The following is a 24,762-nucleotide window of genomic DNA, read 5'->3' as shown; positions in this document are numbered from 1 at the left end:
TTGCAGGCTACCAGGATCAGAAAGCCTTTGTTCCAGCCTGACAGAGAGTACTCATACCTCTGCTCTTGCTGGAAGGTTACCATGGATAACCAAAACCATATATCCAGACCTGAAAAGGAATAATCATGAAGCTACCCAAAAGTACATTGATTCAGAGGAATTCAAGGCAAGCTGGCCTCGTCAGTCTATGCTGGCTCAGTCACAAATCAGGTTGTTCTCCTCCTGCACAACTACCTATGGGAAAAATTAACTCTCATGCTCTGCCATTAAACAGTTTCATTTCACAACTTTGTCATTGCAAACTACAAGGGTGGAATTTAGCAAATATTTGTGACAAAGAACAGAATAACAAAATGTGCTGTGTCAAAATATTTTATTAGTAAAGCTGATTTTTATTAGCATCTTGACTCACCACATAATCTAAAGGAGAGTACCTATTAGAGAGCAGTTTGTTTTGTAGATAACCCAGGTCGCAGTTAAAACGCAAGCAATTCCAGATCGCTGAGATACACTTATCTCAATACACATAACCGGTCTGCAGTGCAATATACAATCACACATATACAGGTGCGTACAGAAGACACGTAGCATGATGTGAACCATTGTAAAGGCGTCTCTGGGCAGCGCAGCATCTTGCAACGGTGGAAAACCGTAGCCCTGAGCCTTGGACTGCCACTCTGGAAACAAACCACACCCCAGCTCAGACCTAAACGTGAAAAGCCAACAAGGCACATCCGCTGGACTTCCTGGATGACTTAATGGCAACTGCACCTGTTTATTTCGATGTGTCAGTAACCTAAAACATCTATCAGAAGGAATGCATCACAAAAACGTGTCACTCCAGCAAGACCGTGGACGAAGCCCGGCATGTGCAGGTCCTCCGCACAGGACCGAGGCGCGGGTAGCGACTAACGGCTCGTCAGCGCCACTGGGGACAGCCGAGGCTAAGGCGCGCCTCTGCCCGCAGACGACGCTTCCACGTCGCTCGGACCGCGACCCGAGCAGGCCCCGCCGGCACCGGCCCACCGGGGGACCCGCGGCCTACGGCGGGCCCGGGCCCCGGCGGGAGGGCCGCAGCGAGCCGGGCGTCCCCCCGACCCGGGCCGCCGGCCGGCGAGGTCGGGCGCGGGGCCCCAGGCGGTAGCCGAGCCTGCGCTCCGCGAACGCCCGCCGGCCCCGCCGCCGCCCCGGCTGCGGGCGGGCGGGCATGCCCGGGAGGCGGCCGCCGCGGCTGGGGCGGAGAGAGAGCGGGGGCGGGCGGGAGGCGGGCCCAGCGCTAGGCCCGGCGCGGCGGGGGGCGGCGGGCGCTGCGCAGAGCCCGGCTCCCCTCGGCGGCGGAGGGCGGAAGGCCGGAGGGCGGCAGCGCCATGCCCGGCCCGGCAGCGCCGGGGGCGGCGGCGGCGGCGGGGCCCGGCCCCGACCCGGAGGAGAGCTACGACTTCCTCTTCAAGCTGGTGCTCATCGGGGACGCCAGCGTGGGCAAGACCTGCCTCGTACAGCGCTTCAAAACCGGGGCCTTCGCCGAGCGCCAGGGCAGCACCATCGGCGTGGACTTCACCATGAAGAGCCTGGAGATCCAGGGCAAGCGGGTGAAGGTGAGCGGAGGGAGCGGCCCCGCACCCCGCCGCTCCGGTTGCGGGGCAGGCGGAGTGGGCGGGGGAGCCGCGGCTCACCGCCCGGCCCGGCGCCGCGCAGCTCCGGGCCGGCACGGCCGCCCAGATGCCGGCGGGGCCGCCCGGCCCCGGCCCGACTGCCGGAGGAGGCGGCGGCGACGAGGCGGGGGGCTGGCGGCGAGCGGGGCCGCCCGCCTGAGGGCAGCTCCCGCTGCCCGCGCCCCCGTCCCGCTGCCGACTCGTCCGCGGGCTCGGCGGACGGGCTGCTGGGCGCCGGTGCCGCCTTGCCAAAGAGCTCCTGCGGGCCAGGAGGCACCGAGCGCATCCGTTAACTTGTTTTGCTACAGCAGCATCCGCTGTGCGGCCGCACGCCGGGCTGGCTCCTCGTTAGCACCGCGCGAACGCTGGCAGAAGCCCCGTCGCCAGCCCGCGCTTCAGGACGCGCTCTACCTCCCTCGTACCGTAACTGCGGCACCCCTCGTTTCAGTCAGGCTGCTGGCCATGGGTTATTTAGAAGCCAGGAGCAAGCTCAGCTGGACTGTCCTGTTGCCAGAAAGGGATGTGGAACCAGCAGATCGAGAGAGGCTGGGGGAGTGGTTGTTAAATTAGGCATATTTGAGTTATCTTAAGACACTGTTTACAGGCTGTCTCAGAAAGCGCAACTTTCATAGTTCTTATCAAACCAGAACACATCAACCCTAAATTTGGCTTCTGCTTTTCTTAAGCTGGAGAAAATGAGCTAGTCATTAGGGTTAGAAAGAGGGTTGGACATTTACCCAGTGGAATTACCCTCAGACTGTCAGTGGCACAGATTCCCTACAACAGACCGGGCCTCTGAGCACAGAAGCGTGATCAAACAGCAGAGAAATAAAGGGTTAAAGCACCTGCAGTTTGTAGGGGGCTGCTGGGATAGATCCCTTTACCAGCCCCCTCTGGAAAGGAGTCGGACAACTACCCTTACTTATCCCCAGTGGGACTAAAAAGAACTTAATGTAGTCACTGCCTGGGAAAGATCACGAAACTGTAAAGTTTCTGTGGTGGCACAGAAGCACAGTAATTGCAGCTGAATTTTGGTCTGTGTTTACCAAAGTAGGTGTCAAAGTCCTCTGTTGTCTTTTTCTCATAAATTAACTTTGGTGAGCGGAACATTAAGCAGAGAAAGTTGCAGAAAATGGAAGAAATGAAGGCTCGCGTTTCTTAGGAAAAGGAGGGGGATTAGAAGTTCCACATTTAGCAAAGGTGTTTATTTTCTTGGTAGTATTATACCTTTTCCTATCATGTATAACTGGGGTTAGCAGTTGAAAAGGAAGCTCAGATTTTCTGTTTGTGCTATTAGTACCTCTTCTGCGCTTTCTAGCAAGGGAGCTGTTAGAAGTAGGGTTTCTCCTTTAAGATTGGAAACTGGCTCCATTTAAATGCCAGGCACATAGGAAGTGACAAATGTGTCTGTTCCCGGTGCCAGGGGTCTCGACCACAGACTTCAGGAGTAGGGGAGGACTAGCCCAGGAAATAACCCAACCGTCCTAGGTGTGCTTTTTCATCTTGCCAGTACTCACACCTGAATGTTCCTGTATTAGTAGTCAGTCTGTAACAAAACCTGTGGTGGATTATTTCTAAGAATTTTACAAAAGGCAAGTAAGAAAATGCAAGCTCTTGAGACTTTCTTTTTCTTTGGATTGTTCTGTACTTCCACTATGAAGAAAAATTAGGGATGCACAGATTAAAGAAGAGTATTTTAAGCATTACTTCGGCAAATTAATCCAACATAGTTGCTGATTTACCTTACAGACATTTTTGTTAGCTGCTGTATCAGGGACACAGAATATGAAAACATTTGCCTGGAGTTTTTTTGTTTGGTCTGTTAAGGTGTGGGTTGTTTGTGAAGTTTAAATTCCAGTCAGGCTTTTCCACTTGGATTGAGATTTCAGAGCAGTCCATCTAATCTGGGTAGGTTTGTTCAGCATGCTATAGGAAACAGAAAACAAGGAGGCATTTTATTACACTTTTGTGAGCTCCCTTATAAAGTAGGCAAGTAGGTGTGTATATCTTGCACGTTTTACAAATTTGGTTTTGGTGTAGGTTATAATGCTTCTAGGAGGAGCACTTTAGCTATCTGAACAGATCATATCCTAACCCATTAGTAAACAAGCCTGTGCATGTGCTCTGCGGCAGATGCACTGTGCTTCTCATTGTTTCTGTCTCAGTCACGTGAGACGTACTTGTTTAAAAGAGTTTCCGATAAATTGTTGATGGGGATGCCTCAAATCAAGAGATGTTCAGGACATGTTTAAAATAAGATTTGTTTGACCTTACAAAAAGGTCTTACAAAAGCATGCCAAATGATTCTCTGTGCTGCTCCGATTTCATTATGCGTTTATGCTACTCAAGACAGTATCTTCATAAGGAATCTGAAGGCTTGTTTTCTTTTTAGCAAATGATGCAGGAATGAGAAAATTCCAATTTTTATAATGTTATATAAGCTCATCTTCAGAAGTTCCTTCGAAACAATAGTGTGTAAAAAAAAAAAGTCCCAAGCAGCTTTTGAACACTACCTGCTCTGCATCCCCAGTGGCCTAAGCTTCATTTTTAGTCAGGCTAAGAATAGTATTATAACACAACTGAGTGAGTATGAATCGGACACTTATTTTGAGATTGAAACAAATATTTTAAGGTTAATTGTGTTAGTGTCCCTTTCTATTTAAAACTCAAATGTTGTCAATACACTTACATAAGGTTTCTGAAACATTTGGAGCCCAAGGATTTTAAGTCTCACTTCCTTTTGATGCCTTTTTGTTGCATAAGGGAAAAGAAGCATGTTGGGATACTAAAGGTTAAGGTTCTGCAAATAACTTTTTTTTTAACTTGTGGCTTTCCTTACATCTCAAAGCTGTATTCTTTCAAGTGTCTCAAGACATTTCATACACTACTGCTTCATCAGCTACAGAAGCTGACTAAACTTCATATATGAAGAGATGTTAGTGCTTGAGAAAGGAGCTATTCATCGACAGTGCTGATAACTGCAGCTTTCTCTTTAGAAACAAAACAGTAAACTGCTGATATCATAAGCTTCCCCAATGTGCGCTAACCATGATTTGCAAAGGTTTACCACTTCCGGCGAGGAAGAATATGTAAGCTTGTCTGTGACCTCCAGTCTTCGGTTTCTTTTCTTATTCTTTCTTTAAGATCTCCAATTGCAATTTGAGGTATTGTCCAGTGGGATTATACAAGCCAGTTGCCTCTGGGACAGGCTGTTGTGAGCCATTGGTTCTTGGAGGCATTGGAGCTAAAAGGCAGGCTGTGTGGCACAGAGCCAGGCAGGGATTTGGCAGATCTAGCACACCGGGTTCTAATGGAACTTCAAAGTCAAAGCTACCTGTGATGACCACCTTGATTTTTATCACAAAGACAAATTCTGATCAGCATATATCCAGAATTTCTCCCCATCAGCTTTATGAAATGTCTGCAATCTATCTTCATTTAAAAAAGAATACTCTAGTATATGCTGTTTAACAGGTTGAAATTATGGCGTACTACTCTCTCTAAAATACTTCCTTCTTAGCTGGCTAAATCCTAGAGTACAGACTGCAGTTCCCAAAAGTTGTGGTTGTTGACTTAATGCATAGTGATTAAAGTCTTAGTGATAAAATAATTACTTGTTCTTTGAGTGATAGAAAGAATCTGGCAAACAGAACAAAAATGTTTTGTAACTGTTATGTCACTGTAAGAAAAGATATTTATAAAAGAGTGGAACTAAGATTTTACATAATGGTAGGCAAGGACATTCCTAAGTCCAAGTCCATGAATCGTGGTTAGTAATAACAAAATTCCTTTTCTTTTGATGAATTTCCTCCTGTGAACTGATAAATTAATTGGGTATCTTTATGTCTACTTTATGCTGTCATTTCGTAGTGTTTTACATATAGTGAATATTTTTTTCCTTTATGCCATAGGTTTTTTTCTTACTGTATCTTTCAGAAAGCAGCAGGAGAGAAGAACATCTGAAAACAAACACATTCCTTTTATAACAAATACTTCTTTATGTATCATTGCACTTTTAAATTTACAAGCTTTTTCAGCCCATATGATATCTAGATTCTTTGCTTTTATTCAGGCCTCATGGCTGTAACTGTATTCCTTTCAAAATGGCCCAAAATGCAACGTGTCGTTATCTGGCCAAATTGCAAATAATATAAAATTATGACTTGTTAACTGTCTTGTCTCCTGATGGGTGTATTTAATAACGTTGCTAAACAAACAAAGCTATTGGTTATTACACAGAAGCAATATTCTTTGGTATTCAGAGGAAAGTGTAGCTCTCTTCTCTGTCAACTACTTTGACACTCGTAACGCTAGAGCAAACAGGAATGCTGCATTCCCAGCAAAGAGGGATTCCTCATTCTCTGAAAATTTTGTAGGGAAACAATTGAATAGAGCAGTTTATCGTAACTGTTCTGTGTAGGAATATTCAAATTGAAATACATTGCCATACAAATGTTAGTTTGGTTGCTTTTGACAAAAACTGTATAGATTAAGTTGCAAGATTGTTTCTGTAAGTCCTTTTAGGAGCAAGTGTTGTGATTTGCCAGTGTACAGAAATGTATTTTATTGTTTTTCATTTGAGATGATAGGATTTGGACGCAGTCAGTTTATTAAGAATCATTTAGCATGGTCATTGCATCCACTGTTTCACTACCAGGAAGTTATATGGAAGTTGCTACATTTTGAAGAATTCATAGCACAAAAGTGACATTTCCATCTTTGTAAAGGAAGGTAACAGCTATAGGATGTACTTGGTTACTATTAATGCTGCTTCACAAGCAAAAGTAAACCTGAACTCCCATGATACTTTAGAATAATCAGGAAGGTACTTAATAAATAAGGTAGGAAGTAAGGGAGGAAGAAATTGAATGTGTCTTGAGGCTATTTGTTAAGCATTAACCTTTGATAAACAATATGTTTCTCAATGCAAGAAGAATCCACATCAAACCATTTGATAATACTCGTTTACTGTGCTCTTTGGTCAACCTGTCACTCACCATTTTCAACCCTTTCTATAGTTGAAAGCCTGCTTTCTTTAAGCCTGATCAGACATCCCAGAATGATCTTCCAGAAAGACCCACCATAAATTTGACCACCTTCTGTTTTCCTCCTTACATCAAGTTGAAACATTCCTTGTTTCAATTTTTTCTCTGGTGTCTCTCATCTTTCCATCATGTGCCACTGCGAAGAGCTTGGCTCAGTCATCTTGATAACCTTCTCATAGGTACTGGACAGCAGCCCTCAGACTCTTCTCACAGGGTGTGTACTCTGATTACCTGGCCATCTTGATGGCCCTCCACTGAACTTGCTCTAGTTCTTCAATGTCTGTCTTGTACGGGGGGCCCAAAACTAGACACTAATTTTGCTGGAATCTAATAAGTGCCAAGTAAAGGGGAATAATCACCTCCCTTGATCTACTGGCTTCACTCCTGTCAGTACAGCTCCTGTATTGTAACAGGATGCTGCCAGGACACACTGTTGGCTCCTGTTCAGCTTGCTGTCTCCAAAGTCCCCCAGGGCCTTTTCAGCACAGCTGCTCCCCAGCCAGTCAGACCCTAGCCTGCATCCTTGCAAGGGGTGAATGACCTACACTCCCTGTATACTCCTTCCCAACAGGAAGAGATGAGAAAGCAAACATGAAAAGATGTTCAAGACTTTGTCTAATGTACTTTCAGAAAGCTCCAATTCTATGGTGATTACATGAAGTCATGAAAAATCTTACAGGAGTTAATAGTTGGTTTAGTGCTTTGCTATTCAGTACCAGCCAGTGCTAAGGGCTCTGCTGTCCAAAAAATTCAAAGCTAAAAGCTGATCAAAATAACCAGCTTTTGTAAGTAAATGGGCATTCAATAGTGAAACAATTAGCACAAGAAAGGTGGCTCCTTGTCTTTGTTCACTTACGGTATTCTGTCATATTCCTTCTGAACAATGAGTATTCATTCTCTGTTCTTTATCCTGTCCTCATTTGTTACTAGAGATGGTCCCCCTGAAGGCCTGCTACCAATCTCTTATTTCATAGGTGGTTTTTCTTGGTATCCTCAGATGAATTTAACACAATTCAGCAATCCCAACTTCTGTCTTTGTTACACCAAAATTGTTGCCAAAGTAATTACAAAATCAGGAATTGCTTAAAAAGGCTACTAAGTGACAGACGTGGCTTCAATCACATTATTGACAAAGCTGAAGCACTTAAATTGAGGAAATAAATAAGAACTCTGTGTCACATACTGTATATGTGATATGGTTATACAACACAGAAGTATATATGATTGTATCTTTTTTGTAACCTAGTGGTTAGTAAAATTCATTTAGTATTTTGATTTTAACATCTAACTTAATTGAGGGGCTTTTACATGAAATACTACTTTTTTCCAAAGAATTTGCAATTGTTATTTCTTGTCAAGATTTACGTACCTGTTAATATAGTTTAACAGAGACACTATAAAAAATTTTTACTACGAAGTGGTGGTTTTAAATTATAGTTGTAATTGACATTTATATGTAGTTGTCATGTTTCTTTTTCAAGAGAATTTTCTGAAATGTATCTGTACACCTACTGGAGAAAAAAGTGATTACTTAGGATCAGAACTGGTATTTTTTAATGACTTAATATTTTTTTAATCATATTTCAGACTGATTTGTGCTATCCAGAAATATTTTTCTTAAGAGTTTTCTAAAGATGCTGTCAAGCAAATTAGCTATATTTTGCCATTAGGAATACAGCTTGCTTTAAATTAGGTAACCTGGTTCATAATACTTGCATACTCTGTGTGTGTCTGTAGTGTATGTTCCTAATGACTTAAAATAAGACAGTTATTAAAACTTCAAACAATGTGATGGGTAGGTTTTCGAGCTTCCAAATTGTAAGACGCGAGTTGTTATTAGCCCCCCGAGAAGTACCTTTGCACACTGAGCATGCTACAAGACAGACTGATTGGTACTAGCTGAAGCTACCATCTCTGCATAGGTCTGCCAGAGGAGACTGTACAAGGACTCCTTACTCAGCTTCAGGTGAGGTTACTGTATCGCTTCACACCCACCTTCAGCAACAAGTTAAAATGAAGGGGCATATTCATGATTGTTTAAGACAACTTTGTCATTGCTCTAAAGGATCATTGCAGCTTCCTCCCTGTGCAGTCTGCATGCTTTCAGTACCATGTGGCTGTGTAATTAGTGTTAACCCTTCAAACAAAAGGAAACCCCCTGCTTTTCAGTTACATCAGTAAATTAAGCTATATGGTGAATCAGATTAACTGGTGCTGGTTTCAGTGCAGGGAGAGGGCAAGGATATGCAGCTGGGATGGCAAGTCTTTGATGACAGTATTGTCTTAGTTTGGCTTAAGCAAGTCATTAAACCATGCCCATATTTGACTGGCTTTCCCTGAAGCAAAGAGTGAGCACTCACCTGTCTCCTTCTGCCAGCAGAAGCGATGGGAACAGTGACAAACAGGTGTGTCAGTTGGTATGTTTGCAAAGAAAGTATCTGCTTACGGGTCTAATACATACTGTAGTCTCAGCAATGAAAGGAAAACCACAACAAACTGAAGATCATGTAAAAAGCTAAATGATTCAGAGTCCTTACACAAAAGAAGAGTGACAAGTAGGGGAGCATGAACTTCAAATGCCTGAGGGAAAGAGCTTACCTGGAGGATGTGAGCTGGAATGAAGACTGCCATTTGAGCTCCTGAGAAGGTCAAACCTGTGGTCTGTGCTGTTCCCAGCAGGACACTCAGGGCTTCAGCAACTTTGTACATTCAGTCCTGTGAACATACAGACATAAATGCTTGAGTAAAAAATGTGGGGGGGCTGCTGTGAGATCTTTCTGGTGGCATTTTGAGGTTGCTCTATCACTACTGAAAAGCTGTGGAAATTGGGGAGGACCAGAGAAAGGCAAAAATCGTACTCATCCTCAAAAAGGCCAAGAAATCTTGGGAACTACAGGCTGGTCATGCTTGTTTTGGTCCATGGGAAGATCATGGAGCAATTCTTCCTGGAAGAATTAAATTTTGACCCCACTTTGAGATGGCAGTTGGATCTGTCACCTCCCAAAATCTGTCCCAACCTCAATGATTCTGTGATTCTATGGAATGTACTTACACAGAGATTTTTAAAATCCCATATACAGCACAAAGCGTGAGATTGGCTTGCTCAGTCACTCTGCAGGTAAATCACTTTTATTTATACCATATGAAAAGTGTAAGCTAAAACAAATATTTTTTTTTTATTTAAAAAGTTTATAATTCTTCTGTATGCACAGAATCTCTCAGACCTCTCCCAAGAGTTGGATAATCATCGTTAGCCTTGTTTTTCACTTGACCTAATCAAGCACTGAGATTTAAAACTACGTAACAAACACAAAGGTCTAATGGGGGACTTGAGTACACAGAACATCATACATAAACCTGCCATGAACTTCCTTCTGTCTAGTAATTGTCTGTGGACTGCTCTAAATTATTATCTGTTCCATTAATAATCATTGCTTTGTGGTTTTCTGTTTTATGAGTCCATTACAGTCCCTTCCCCTTTTCTGAAAAAACTCTTACCAGAGAAGTACTTTTTCCTTGGATTGATTCTCTTAAGCTGTACATATATCATTTGGGGTCTAAATGCTTGAGTAGCACAGGAAAGTGATCTGATCGGTACAGCCTTTTCCAAAGTGAAAGTTGCTGTTCAAACATGCAGCAGAGTCAGAAGATACAAGCAAAATACTAATGTGCAAAAGAAATAAATGGAAAAATGATTCCATGTTATTTGGCATAAAATAGCACTGGCGCATTGTGTTAAATTGTTGTCAGCTCTTTAAAGAGGTTCACGGAGAGGGGAAATAATAATAGGTCCACAATATGGGAAGATTAAAAAACCCAGGAGTATTTGCTCATGTCCTGTCTCAGTTAAGAGGAGATGCAGAATATAAGGAACGGCACAAAAAGACAAGCAGTGGTCTCTCACTTATCACTTGGGGATAGGGAAGTGAAAGTACAACAGAAGGACAGAAAATATAAAATTTATAAAAGGAAATTCTTTGGTTTCATTGCTACTATATATTGAAGCCAAGAGCTTTGAAAGATTCAAAAAGGATTAGAGATTTATATGGAGGATGACAACATCCACAGTTACTTCAGATTAAAAGCTCCTGAAATATAAGCCATCATGTTCCAGGACATTAGACAACCTATAAAACAATAGGATTTAAAAGAGAAATTTTCCCTATGAGCAGGATATTGTGTTTGTCCACTCTGAGTTATTTGGCTTCTTCCACTGGAACATCTAGTACTGGGAACTCAAACCTTGATACTAAACTCATAGTTCTTATGCTGCTGGATTTAGGCAAAAGTATGTAAGCTAAGGATTTCTTCTTCCTGCCCAGATGTAATGCCTGTTCTGCCACCTAAAAAAGGACAGGTGACTAGACTGACTAGATCTTTGACTGACTTTATTGAAACCTAGAATTGCTGGCATTTCTTTTATACATTCTTTTATACATTTTATGTATTCTATATATATTAATTGTCTCATATTTCCTTATAAAACAGCATCAGTGCTCTCAGATGATAACACCACATCCTACTCCAGTTGTTACTGCCCCTGTAGCAGAACTGGCAAAACCACGTCAGTACCACACACAATATGCTAGTGAAAAACCCAGCTGTAGTTTCAGTGACACACTAACTGATGAACTGGAGTGGCTTGGCTGTAGGCTAACAGCTTGTTTTGCTAACTCTGCTAGATAAGGTGACAAAGGGGTAGGGCTGGACACACAAGTGATAATTTCATAATCTGCCACAGAAGGGTGCATCAGAGCTCACGTTCAAGAACCCAGAGTGTCTCAACCAATACAGATAAAAACCTTGAGCAGCCAAGTGCGACAAGGTTCTCCAGGGTATATTATCCTTAAATCATGAACAAAGGACTAGAAAAACGTGATGCCAGAATGTATTGGGTATAAAGGAGATGTGTAACAAGGCTGTTGAATCAAGTCCTATCTTTTGATTCAGGAAAGCTTGCTAGCCAGTGTCTCACTGTATGCTTTGTTTTATTTAGTTGCAGATCTGGGACACAGCTGGCCAGGAGAGGTTCAGAACTATCACGCAGAGTTATTACCGCAGCGCCAATGGAGCAATCCTAGCCTATGATATCAGCAAGAGAGGCTCTTTCCTGTCCATTCCTCGCTGGATCGAGGATGTGAGAAAGTATGCTGGTTCCAACATAGTACAATTACTGATTGGTGAGTTGAAAATATTAATACCAAGCGCTACAGGTTACTGTACAATGTAATTAGTTGCAATACTTGTTTGAGATGGTTAGAAGTTTTATTTTTCATTGAAGTTAAGGTGTATTTAATAGATCTGATTGGAAATTTTCCCTATGTTTTTTTAATTAGAAAGTGCTGATTCATCAAAACAGAAATGTTTTGCTTTGATTAGCTTCCGTTAAGAAGTAGACAGCTTTGTATCAGAAGCCACCTTTGAATCCTTTGCATCTCACTTAATGGAGAACTGAGTACCCAAGATTTCCAGGTTCTGAGGCACAGCTGCTGTGGAACTATTCTCATGATAAGGATCATAAGGTTTCCAGGGCCCAGAGAAGCTCCATCATATTGAGCCGACGTGTCTTGGCAAACTGGAACACCCACATACTTCAGCAGCCAGGGGATTTCGGAAGGACTTTGGGGCAATTGGGGTTTGTCAGTCCTCTGCTAGTAGTTCTGCTTCCAAGCCCCTATGTTTCTGACTCACATGCAGCTCTCAGGGCCTGTAGACCTGCTAATACAGTATCAGTACTACTCTAGATTTCCCTAGGTATCAGCAGACTGCTGTTGTTTTCACAAAATGGTTTTAGCTTTCATTTCTAGTCCATTTTTCTTCTGTTAAGGTCTACAGCCACCACTCTTCAGTTACTGATGTTTCTGTTCTCTATGAGTCATACAGAAACAGTTTGGAAGGGGTTTAGGAATCCAGCCTCCTGCTCAAAGCAACACTAATGTCAGGTTGGTCAGGGCCTTTTCAGTCAAATTTTGAAAATCTCCAAGAATGGAAATTCTGCAGCTTCTCTGGGCAACCTGAGAACCTCCTGATAAGTATTTACTGTGACATAAATAGTTATTATAAATTACTCTGTTGTCTCTTTTTCTTCCAGGAAACAAGTCTGACCTAAGTGACCTTCGAGAGGTTCAGCTGGAAGAAGCTCAGAGTCTGGCTGAACACTATGATAATATCATCTGTGCCATAGAGACCTCTGCGAAAGACTCCAGCAATGTGGAGGAGGCTTTTGTCAAGATGGCTACAGAGCTCATGATGAGGCACGGAGGCCCTATGTTCAGTGAGAAGAATACTGACAGCATCAAGCTTGACAGCAAAGACGTTGTAGAAGGCTGGGGGTGTGGTTGCTGATATGAGCTAGGTGATATCCGTAACTTTACTGGAATTTAGATGGTGCTTCACCCTAATGCTGAGTAGCATGGTAGCCATATTTTCCTCCTCCTGTGAAACCAGCAATTTTGTAGAAGTTAGACACAATCCTGTTTGCTTTGGTGTCTTATTTTTAAAAAGGGACTCTTGAGAGGTAGTCCTAAAAGTCAATCCCTCTGAAAAACTTACTCAACATTTGTCCCCACCATTTTATTTTCTGTAACCTTCATACAAATTACAAAAGTGGAGGAAACAACTTTGAACTGGTGACGTGGGGTGGGGAGACAGATGGTTGGGGAAAAGACTGATACACACCCAAAGTTCTGAAGCATTTTGCATGGGACTGTTGGCAAAGGAGGTCACTTTTGGAATAGGCAATCTTGACAGTGTCTCTTTAAATCCTCAGCACTCCACCAATGACCAGAAAGTGACAGTGTCTTTGATAAAGGTATTTCAAGTGTCAGAATTCCCAGCTTTTTGAATACAGGACCAAATAGAAGTCGCCTGTCCTGGGGCATATGGATTGCTAGTTAGTATTGGAACGGGCCCAGGTGGGGAAGCCTTCTCTCAGGTTTTGTTACAATTTTTTTATCATTTTAACAACAACAAAAAATCAGCTTGAGCAATGTCACATGACTTGCTTTAAAGTAGGATTGGACCAGCATAGTTATTTTAAATACAGCCTTGAGGAGAGGGTAGATGCATTTCATTTGTTATTGTTTGCACAGTGATAGCTCCCTTTTCCAAGTGGGTATCATTGAGTTTTTGCCCTCAGGTCTCTTAATTTCATTCCACAACTCAAGACCTGCACCACTGGAAACAGGAACTGGAGAAACCTTGAACTGACTGGTAGCCATGATCTCCTGCCATGTGCCTAATGGTCATATACAGGGTTAATTCTGGTCATACATTTGACATTATGTTACCAGAGTGTTTATTGCTTAAGTGGCGTAAGTGGATTTGGTTTTTGTTTTGTTTTAAACCATCTCTTTAAATACAATCTGGGCATATAATGGGAAAGAAGACCTCAGAATAGCTGAACACTGCATGCATTGCAGCTTCTTGGTTGTAAGAAACCAGCATCTTTTTGAGTGATTCCCTCCCAACTTTGTACTCAACTTCTTCCCTCTCCCTATCACAAATTACCAATTGCCTTTCATTTCTTGAAAACACTCAGCAGGAAAAATCTTTCACTGTTGATCAAAACTCTACATTGTTTAAGTAAAATAGATTTCATAATTCAACTCTACGTAGTTGTCTTTCAGATTCAGCTCTATATTATATGTTGTAGATGCAGTTGAAGGTGGCAGCAGTCCTCTCTGGATTTACACTCTCAAGCACCTTACAAAAATGGATTTGCAAAGGGAGCAGAAGCAGGATTATTTTTAACTCTGCAGTTAAAGCAAAGGTGTTCAGAGGTGACAAGTGATTTTTGCAATCCTGATGCTCTGAAAGACCTCATTTTCAGAAAGCACCCACTTAAAGTGAAGTCACTTGTCTTTTTTCAAAATCTTGATCAGGTCGAAAAGGACCTGGATTGGTTTGCTACTAGGGCTACACCAGTTTTCAGCCATTCTTCATATCCAGTATCATGAAAATCAGGAAGATTTAAGAAAGGGCTAATGGATCCTAATTTCAATACTATTCATCTTTCTTCAGAAAATATTAAACCATTCTCTGGTCTTTCTTTTTTTTTTTTTTAAAACTATGACGTAGATAATTGAGGTGTTACATACACTTTGTAGCCTGTTTGTTTCTCATCTAAGGGGTTAGTTTTCAAGTTTTATAGTTGTAAGGGTGAAAGGGCCTTAAATTTTTCAATTAGTATCGTTTTCACAATTCTAACGTTTTATATGGAAGAACAGGTTGAGCTACAGTACTCAGTATTTTTGCATAGTCTTCTAGGACATTCCCAGCTGTTCTACATCCAAAGATAACAGGCAGTAAGTGTCCAGCAGTAGCTAGACACTGAAACTGAGAATTGTCTGAACTCTAGATTTGTTAGTGATTAGCAAACCCTGTATTCCACTTTAGGGAGAAACTATGAAGACAGTCCAAGCCAATACTCAGTCCTGGTGACTGCTTTTCCTCCTGGTTAGATGGTCCTTAAGATATAGAATAGTAGCAAGCATTTGACTTTTTGTCATGACATATTATAGTTTACATCTGTAGGTCACAGTCCTGCAGTTCTGCATGCTTGAATGTGGACCCTCAGATAAGCTCAACCTCCCACTATTTGCAGGATTAGTGCCAAATTATTTAAGCCATGCTGATAAAAATTCACATGCATTTAAGAACAGTATTGCTACTACTCAGATTGAAATGAGTAGTTTACATAGTAACTCATCTTAAAACTGGAGCAAGATGCAAAATGACCATAAATCCTGCTTCCAGTGCAGTCAGTGAATGATTGTGTTTTTACAGTAGATGGAGAACTGAGGAATTATTGATCCATTTCCTTGGTTTTGAGGTTTGTTTAGTAAACAAGTAGAATTAGACCAAGCACTATACTTTTCCTTACAGTTTGCCCCCATATATCTCTTAAGCTAGTCTTGAAGGTTGAGACTGTCTGCAGGTTAGTCTGTTTCAGTCAGAAAACATGAAATACAGCACTTGTTCACTATGTTTTCAAATGAAGGCTCCAATTCAGATGTGCAGAAAACTAAGACTATTGCTTTAAGTCAGCTTTCTCTTCTAACTCTTGGCTCTTCTATGTTATAGCAAGTGTAATACAAGTTTGCATGCCCTACCTAACTGAACAAAAGGGAACAAAGAAATAGACTGAAGACCTGGTATATTTTTTCAGGTTAGTAGCAGATATGAATGACAGTGCTTGGGCTGTCAATAGTAAAAGGCTATTTCAATTACCAAACCCTTTCTTTGTCTATTAGTAATAGCACAATACTCACTAGCTTCTTGACCAGAAGTAGATTAAACAGTAAACGTAACGTAAAGGTTTTCACTCCCCTTCTGAAGACTTTTATTAAATCCGCAATTCACACACATAGCTATGTAATTCAAGTATTAGGAAGGCAGTCCTGTTGTTTAATTCCATTAATCATATTGAAACCAAAAGGATACCTGGGTGAAGAGAGTGAGCAGCAATAAACCTGAAATTTATGGGTAAAAACCTCAGTTTCAAATCTTAGGTTACAAACATACACTAATGTACATCAAGTGAATAATTCAGTAGTGCATGATCACAGCATAAACATTTGCCAAGAAACATGTTTACTGGAAGTTGAACATTAACAAGACTATGGTGCAGTAATTGCTTTTAAGTAGATCCACATATTTGCATTAGTATTTATCATTTATTTTTGGCAGTACCCAAAGTGTGCAAAATATTACAAAAACACAGAAGAGGACATTGATCCCTGCCTTGTAGCACTTAGGAGTGGAATGCAGAGGCAAATACTGAAATGAAATCATCAGCAGAATGTGGTTCCCAGGAGCGTGGGCATTGTTATCCTTTGTATTGATTTTGATTTAAGCTACTTTTATCTCCAGTTACTCATCCAGTCCATCATCATGGATGGAACTTGTACAAATATTTATTATTATGTAAATATAATAGCAAGTAAACATCAGCCCAGAAATCTGCTAACATTTGCTTTGCAAAACAAAATTTTAAAAAAATGAAAATACTTAAGAACAGAGGAAAAGTCCTAATGATTTTATCACTCTCACATACTGGAAAGCAGATCACTTTGGGGGGGGGGGGGAACTAAATGAAGCCCAGCTAATACCACATAGATTTCTAAGAACTTCATGAAAAGTGGAGCTCTTGCTCAGTTTTTTGTTTGCCTTTAAAGAAGATCATATTTACCTCAAGAATACAGCTGATCATCATGTGCAATATACATGCGTTACTGCAGTAGTACATTACAGTATGTATACACTCACACAGTGGCACCCTTAAATAACATTAAAGCCTTTCCTTGATTTGCCCCAGTATATATTGTCCCACTAAGATTTATACCTCCATTATTTAATCTCATAGTCCCAGCCAGTTGACCATTTGAATGTCTTTTGCCATCTCATGCCAATCCTGAGGGAACTGGGAGGTAGTAACATTATTAGTTTCTCTTTATGGGATTGTTTTACTTAATGTTATAATGAGAGTCTCTTTAAGTCAAGATGAATTTATATGTTATTTCATTAATAGAAATTGTTTTATCTTTACCTATCTTGCTTCCAAAACATTTATATATTGACAGACCACTGAAGTTTACCCTATTGCATTATTTTGGGTAAACAGTGTGCTGGAGGAAAATTAAGTGAGAACAATACATGCTTTGTGAAACAGAAAAATAAAGTTACTCTCCTTTTGGTATCTTCCAACCTTGGAGAGAGCTCAGTTTAACCCTTGTCAGTCATTCTCTGGGGAGACTTCACAGAAACAAACCAGGTTATGGGCAGAGTGTGCAAGCAGTAAACAGGGAAAATCCAAGGAAGTTGGAGCGAGTGTGTACCCTTTTGTGAAGAGGTAGTTCTCACATGACTTGCTTTGCCCCCCGTAGCTGATGATGACCATGTAGCCTGTATTCCGACCCTTGTGGTACAAGAAGTGAGGCAATTAAAGAGCAACAGATCTGAGGGCATGTGTAGTTCTTGGTGGAATTGAAAAGAAATGAATCCCAAAGTTGAGGCTAATCACCATAACCACTTCATCATCCTTTCTCAAATGATACTAGGTGGTTTCATCAACTAAAAGGCAGTCTAGATTTACAAATTTGGCAATAAAAGATGCTACATTGTTAATGTAGATTAATGGTTACATTTTATTACAGTTGTATGAAGTATAGTGACTTCAGAGTCACAGAGCAGAGTGCTTTATAATTGGGCTGTTCTCAGATTTGATAATCCTTTTCCATGCTATAAGAGGAGATGCATAGATTTGGGAAATACTGTCTCAGTTTTGTTTTTGTAGTATCTTTTGGTGCTGATCATCCCACTGAGATTCCAGTTAGAGAACCAGCCTCCTGGGTATCTTAGTTTTTACTGGCCAGGTAATGTTGGATTTCTTTTAACTCTATTGAATCAGGTTATAGAGCTATTCAAAGCAGCAAAAAATCTCAGATGGAAGCATTTAATTGCAGTCTCCACTGTGTACTTTAGAAAAAAAATCCAAACTAATCCGCAACTAGATGTTCTGATTTCCAGCACAAGTTTAGCCCTCTGCATCTTTTTTTATAGTTTCATTTTAGTTTACTTGGAAAAGAGCAGGGATACAAAATCAAAACAAACTAACCAACCCAAATGTATATTTACTGCCCATGGAATTGTTGCCAGAGGTTAGATATAAATAGCCAGCATGCTCTCCTATCCTGACCTTAAATAGCATTTTTTTAATATGACTGAAAAAATGTTAAAATGCACTTTAAAAATAGTTTTTTGAAGCACAAAAGGGTTGTGATTTTTTTTCCACTGTGTTGTTTTTAACAACGGTTTATATTACTTGAATACTGTTAAAGGCAGTTACCTGTATTACATTCATAACTTTAGGCATCACTGAAGACAGACTATGTCAACAATTGTCTTGTTTTTCCATATGAGTCAGCAGCCAGTGGAAAACAAGGGAACAGAGTCACTTCACAAGAATGAGAAAAGTGAAGCCTGAGTAATAGTCAGGCAAGATTTTCTATTTAGTCCGATTAAATGTGTTAGGTTTAATCAATGCTTACTCAGTTCAAAGAAAATACTTTCCTTCCCAAAGGTAAAATAATACAATACACAAATAGTTATGGGTTTTGCTGTTTGCTTTTTGTACAACAGAAATTTGACTGCTGTCTATACTGAAGAGTGGACTGCTAAACTAGTTAAGTGTATGGTAACAGCATAGTTTAACATTTGGAGACCTGTTAAGTTGGCTTAAAGCTGTATTTAGAACCTATTCCTTCCATTATGAGATAAAAAGTATGTCTGTCTCCCCCAGGACACCATTTGAAAACCTTTACCATGTCCAAAATCATACCTTGATAAAAATTTATTGAGGCTCTCTTTATCACTAAAAAAGTCACTTTCCATGTTTCTTTTGCAATATATTTTTAGACTTCAGTTTAATTATTTCCAATTCAATTACCCAACTGAACTGACACTGATTTCTGCTTTCTTTCAACCTCAAATTTAACAGAAAACCGAGGATTAATCTTCCTATCACAAAGCGCTGAAGGGCCACCAGATAGACTATAACCAAGAGGGTTTTGCACATGTACAGCTATCAATCTCCTGCTCCTGTGACAGTTACTTAATATCTGTAATGTGTGTATATAATACACTGTACTTTGAAATCAATCAAGTCCAGCTTTGCAATCATTCATCTGAGTAGGTAGTGTAGGTCAGGGTAAGGTATTTGGTAGGCACAGCAGCTTCACAAAGCTGCTCCTGTTTAACCATTTCTGTCTAAGACTTACCTAGCCCATTCAAAATTTGCTATTACAGCTGAATTACTACAAGTGAACTACTTTCTTTTCCTTCAGTTATAAACGTAACATTAAAAAAAATCCTACATTTATATCTTTCAATTTTAAAGCCTAGACTACAATACTAAGAACAGTAGTCACCTATCTTAAGCTTTCATAAGAACGTACACCCTATCATTGACTACTACTAGGAGTTTAAACCTTAATTACCCCATGAACTCACTCAGACATCTTAAAGTACACACTATTCAGCTAGCTAAAAGGATCCAAGTTTCTGTAAATTTTAGCTTAGAGAAAGTACCTTATATATGACCAAAATTGTGGCAAGCTAGCAGTTACAATTTCTAATTGTTCAATCAATTAAAAAAAACAAAAACAAAAAAACCCAAAACAAACCCCAAAACTTACAGCACAAAGATTATCTTCTCCAAATAAAAGCAGAGGAAAAGATTAAATGGAAGACTGAGAAATTGTCTTTTTAAGGCACCTGACCAATGCAATCTGTATACTTCCAAAAGCCAGTCTCTTTTCAGTAACCACTAAGTAACAGCCTGTTACACTGCACTGTGCTGTAGAACATGTGATGATCAACACCTATTTTTTCTGCAATAAATTCTATGAGCAAGAAGGAGTGATTTTGGGTATCTAAACTATTGTATGTGAAAACAAGGGTATGAAAGATTGTCATTTGAACATGGCATGCAAACTTGTCTTGACAATTTGAAGGTACTTTTAAAAAGTGAGTTAAGAGCTGAATTTTCAGAGACATTAAAGCTGCAGACAGATACCTACCAATATATTCAAAAGCATCTAGTTACCATTGCAAAAAGGCACAAAAACTTGTATGCAACTGGTTTTGCACTAAAGGGAAATAGTTATTAAAAAAACAAAACAACAAACCAACAACATTAATGTGAGAGGCAGAGCATCCTGATTATTCTGTATTTTTCATGTTCATTCCCTACTTCAATGCTGTGCGTAAGTAAGCATTTTTCCCTTTATAAATGGTATTAAAATAGATTATTCTAAGTGTGAAAAGTAGTTTGATACTTTACAAAATAAAATGCTATATACTTTTTTTTATGAGAGCGGTAATATTGATGAGGTGAATAACTTTGCTAATACAGTTTGGTGGTGTAATATAAGGGATTCACCAAATAGAGGTAGGTGTTGGAATGGTGCTACATATACATACCATTTCATAACCAGGGGAAGCCAACAGATGAGATCACACACTGTCCTGCTTGCCAGACATAAAGTAGATACAGACATATGCTAACCAGAAGGTGAATTTAGTTATTTGTAACAGTTTTTAAAGATTTCTATTTTATAAGTCTGTAAGGAGAAATGCTAAGATTTTTGATAGTCAGATATGCTCAGTGCTGTCAACCAGCTTTTCCCTCTTTTGTGCCTCACTCACTGATATCTGACAGATATAAAACCCACAACTCCAGAGACTAGATAGCATTCAAGTGGGTCTGGCTCACACACCTGTTGGGGAGAAAATAAAAATCTCTAATTCATATTGAATTCATTCACTGCATTCCAAAATTATTTGAGGGGTTTGAGTGATAACAGTGTTAAAATTATTCTGCATTTTCTAGGACAAATCTGTTGGTGTTCTTCAAGGTTTCTTCAAGAGATGCAGGCTGTACATTTCTAATCATCAGTAACTACTTTGCTTTTAAACTTTCTTATCACAATACTGACTAGATCATTTGGAATATGAGGAGACAAGGGAGCAAGCTTGCATACTACGGTAATTTTTTATACTTTACCTTCATCTATTTATGAATTTATTATGAAAAATATTTTTAAACATATGAATCCTGCTTTTGTTGTGAATTTTAGCAAAGTAGTGGATACATTGTACTGTGTATCATTAAAAAGGTTTAATTAAATTAAACATTTGGCAATTAATATCTTTTGTTGTTATTTTATGCATGTACGTTGCTGTGGTTTATTATCAGAAACAAAATCAAGTTTAAGAAAGTATGTGTCCTACTCCACAGTGCTGTATGGTCTTCTACTTTTACACAAGATACGATCTAATGTACTCTACTAAACAAACAGTGCTTAACTCTCTTCCTCTTATGCTTACAACTGCCCATCACTTATGTAAATGCATGCACATTAAATTGTTTCAAGTTAGTAAGCTCTCCAACGTAACTGGCTAGAAGATTAAGAATGAAAACCGAAGTCCTCAATGTTGGACAAGTGCAAATAACTTCTTCAGTGCTTACAATTAAGTGTAAACAATGTAGTTACAACTGTACCTTCCCAAAGGAACATTTAGATCCTGGATTTTATTTAATTGCTCTAAATTAAAGAAAGCAACACCCCTTTCTTTTTGCTTGGCTCTTTAATTCTAACATCAGTAGATGAGCATTTTTGATCTGCAGGAGCCAAATACTGAATTACTTGGTTCTGTATTCAGTCTACTACTTCAATAACAGCCTCAGATACCAAAACAGCAATCAGTAATTTTCAATGAAATGGCTGTGCTCTAAAACTGGTTCTTTAGAGGGCTGGGTATAGCTGAATTCATTAGTTAATTCTCTTATAATGACACATATTTACTATTGAAAACTACTACTACTTTACATTCTGGATGTAACTATGCATGTCACTGGTGTGCACAGTGCTGTAGAGAATCAGCGTAAGAGATAAATAATGCAAGTGTCATGCTTAACATGTCGCTACTCTTTGTAGGTATTGGCCTTTATTTTTTCATGTACTTCACATGTGTTCTGCACGTCTCTAGTGCATATCTATATTCTAAATCTGCGTGGGGGAAAAAAACAACTTACCCCCAAAATACAAAGGGAAAAGCAAGTTATGAATTCCAAGCCTGCGATATTGGAATAATGTAACAGTTTATACAAAGCTGGCTTTCATTTATGTAAATAATACCATTATTATAATACAGTCCTAGAATATAACATGTAGAACAGTTCTCTCTAAACCATGTAAAACATATGGCCTTCAAAAGCAAGCCTGTGCTTTCACACAATATGCCATTGATGATATAGTGATATGTCACCTTGTATGAACCTTGGAACCTCCCTGTCTTGCTGCTGATAAGCTCTCACAATATTTCCAGAGCAGAAAGGACACACACCTGTGTCAATGTAACTAACTAGTTTCATAGCTGCTTGCCAGGTCATCTTCCAAAGTACTACATGACATGCAGACCACACAAGTCTGACTGATGAGGGAACAAGATGGGTGGCCACCAATGGGTGGCCAGAATCTCCCCAGGACACCCTTTTGCACCCTTGAAAACATGAACAGGCTAAACCAGTCATAAAAGGTTATGTGAAGGGAAAAAAACCACATACTGGAAAAAACCAAACCCCTGCTCTGATCTCTGCTTCCTGATCATTTGTAAGTGTGTGGGGCAAATTAAAATATGTATCATTAACAGGTTTCTTTGAGTAACTTGAATTTATTGTGGAAAACAACCACAACAACTGTTATTTGGCTTATTGTAAGTGCGTATGACAAACACTTTAAAGGGACTTCCTATCTGCATTTCTAGGAACTCTTCCTTGAATTCTCTAGGAATGTGGAATAGTTTAGATACAGGAGGAGATCTATACACATTGCAACCATTTTTCTTTTCTTGTTAGTGAGGTAAAATGGCCTTCATTATGTAGCTTGCACTTGCAAAAAAATACCCTTACTTTTTTATAGTCTAAGTTCAATGAATATTTTTTCTCCCCATCTATGGTCAGCAACTTAGCTGTTAAACTAGCAGAAAGCATATTCCTAGATACACTTCCATAAAACAAGACACGAGACCCAAGTCCTATTGAAAATCCATTTCTTACTCTGAGAAATATTCTTACCTATACAACAGGTGCTGCTTCTGCTTCAGAAAGAGGTCAACAGATAAATCTGTGGTAAACCTTGCTGGGTCTTAAACTGTAAGACATGTTTAGCATGATCTTAGATTCTGATACTGGATTCTGAGCTTGGCATACAAGACCAACAAAATGCAAGGAGGAGAATTTTTAATTAAGACCAGCTGAGTCTCAGGTGGTCTTAATTACACAAAGTAAACCCATCTGTGCTATTCTGAATATGTACTGATTTATTTTATTCACAGAAGTGACCACAGAAACACTCTTTTCTGAAACTTTCAATGTGCAGGCTGTTTCAATCAACATTGAAAACAGGATAAATTTCATCACCCAAGAATTCATCCTTGTGTAGATGAAAGATATTAATACAGACTGTGTAAGATATGCAGGGATACCATACAATAAAGACTCTTAGTACCCGTTTCTGTTCAAGTTACAGAACATACAAGCACACCATTGAATTTTAAATAAACTTCTGTAATCCTAGCTTCTTGCTTATGACACTGAAGGAAAGAGATTTCTACCCCTTTCAGCAACTGCCTTCTGTGCGTAGTATTATTCAGGTCACTATTTCTATCTTCCTTTAATCCCTGGTGAGACTAGATGGGGGGACAAAATAGCTATACTGCACTTGACATAACAACATGGCATTCTTGCTTTTAACCACCATACAGAAGACAGGGTATGTGGAAAGCCAAGTCAACCAGAGGTCTGGGCTAGTTCACAGAATTTCAGATGCCTGTGCAATTAGTGTAATTTAAAGCAATATATACATGTACATTAATTTCAAATGTATTTGCACTTCATGCAAAACTATATTCAATCATTACAAAGGTGGATGTCTGTGCCACTACATGCAGATACTGTGCTTGGAGCTGCACTCCGAACAATTAATTGACTCCATTGAGATTCAATCCTAGCTGTTGGGAACAAAAATAACTTAGATTGGGAAAGTCAAAGTTTAGCACAATGTTTCTGTGAATCATTTTGTTAGTATTCCTCCTTTCCATCCATTGCCTAGAAACACTTTCTGAACATGAAAAAGTTGACAAAGAGCTGATACTGAAGTTCTGAAAATCCAGAGCTGTGAAAGCACCGCCATGTATGATACCTGTCCCTCTGCAAGTCCATCCATCCACTGATGGAACAAAACCCAAATGCTCCAGGGCCTGTCAACTGTACATCCTTTCCACATTTTACAGAAACAACCTTCACGGTGTCACTTCCATGACACAGTTGCTCATTTTCTTGCTGAAGAGAGCCCAAACAATTGTCAGTTTTATAAAGCACACATGCCCTAAACATAAAACATAGCTCTCACTAAAACAGCATATTTTTGATTCATTTGAAACCATCTACAGCAAAACTGGGAGGGAAACACATCTTTCCCAGCAGTTGGGTGAGGTTTCAA

The 24,762-nt window shown here is 40.0% G+C and overlaps 1 protein-coding gene across 1 annotated transcript; it reads left to right on the top strand.

Annotated features, from left to right (window-relative positions):
- The first annotated feature begins 558 nt into the window (after positions 1–558).
- Positions 559–21,822, top strand: RAB43 (RAB43, member RAS oncogene family). The gene is made up of 3 exons (XM_075053466.1): positions 559–1,595; positions 11,694–11,877; positions 12,789–21,822. Exons 1-3 carry the CDS (start codon positions 1,368–1,370, stop codon positions 13,040–13,042), a joined length of 666 nt encoding a protein of 221 aa, XP_074909567.1. The 5' UTR covers positions 559–1,367; the 3' UTR covers positions 13,043–21,822.
- Positions 21,823–24,762: the final 2,940 nt, after the last annotated feature.

This window comes from Buteo buteo, chromosome 21 (genome assembly GCF_964188355.1).
Source record: "Buteo buteo chromosome 21, bButBut1.hap1.1, whole genome shotgun sequence".
In the NCBI taxonomy this organism is placed as follows: domain Eukaryota; kingdom Metazoa; phylum Chordata; class Aves; order Accipitriformes; family Accipitridae; genus Buteo; species Buteo buteo.
This window is presented reverse-complemented; position numbering and strand designations above follow the sequence as displayed.

Excerpts from the sequence above, each read along its gene's own strand:
- RAB43 (XM_075053466.1), top strand. The coding sequence starts at position 1,368 with ATGCCCGGCCCGGCAGCGCCGGGGGCGGCGGCGGCGGCGGGGCCCGGC. Across the intron at positions 1,596-11,693 it reads TCCAGGGCAAGCGGGTGAAG|TTGCAGATCTGGGACACAGC; the intron begins GTGAGCGGAGGG and ends TGTTTTATTTAG. Across the intron at positions 11,878-12,788 it reads CATAGTACAATTACTGATTG|GAAACAAGTCTGACCTAAGT; the intron begins GTGAGTTGAAAA and ends TTTTTCTTCCAG.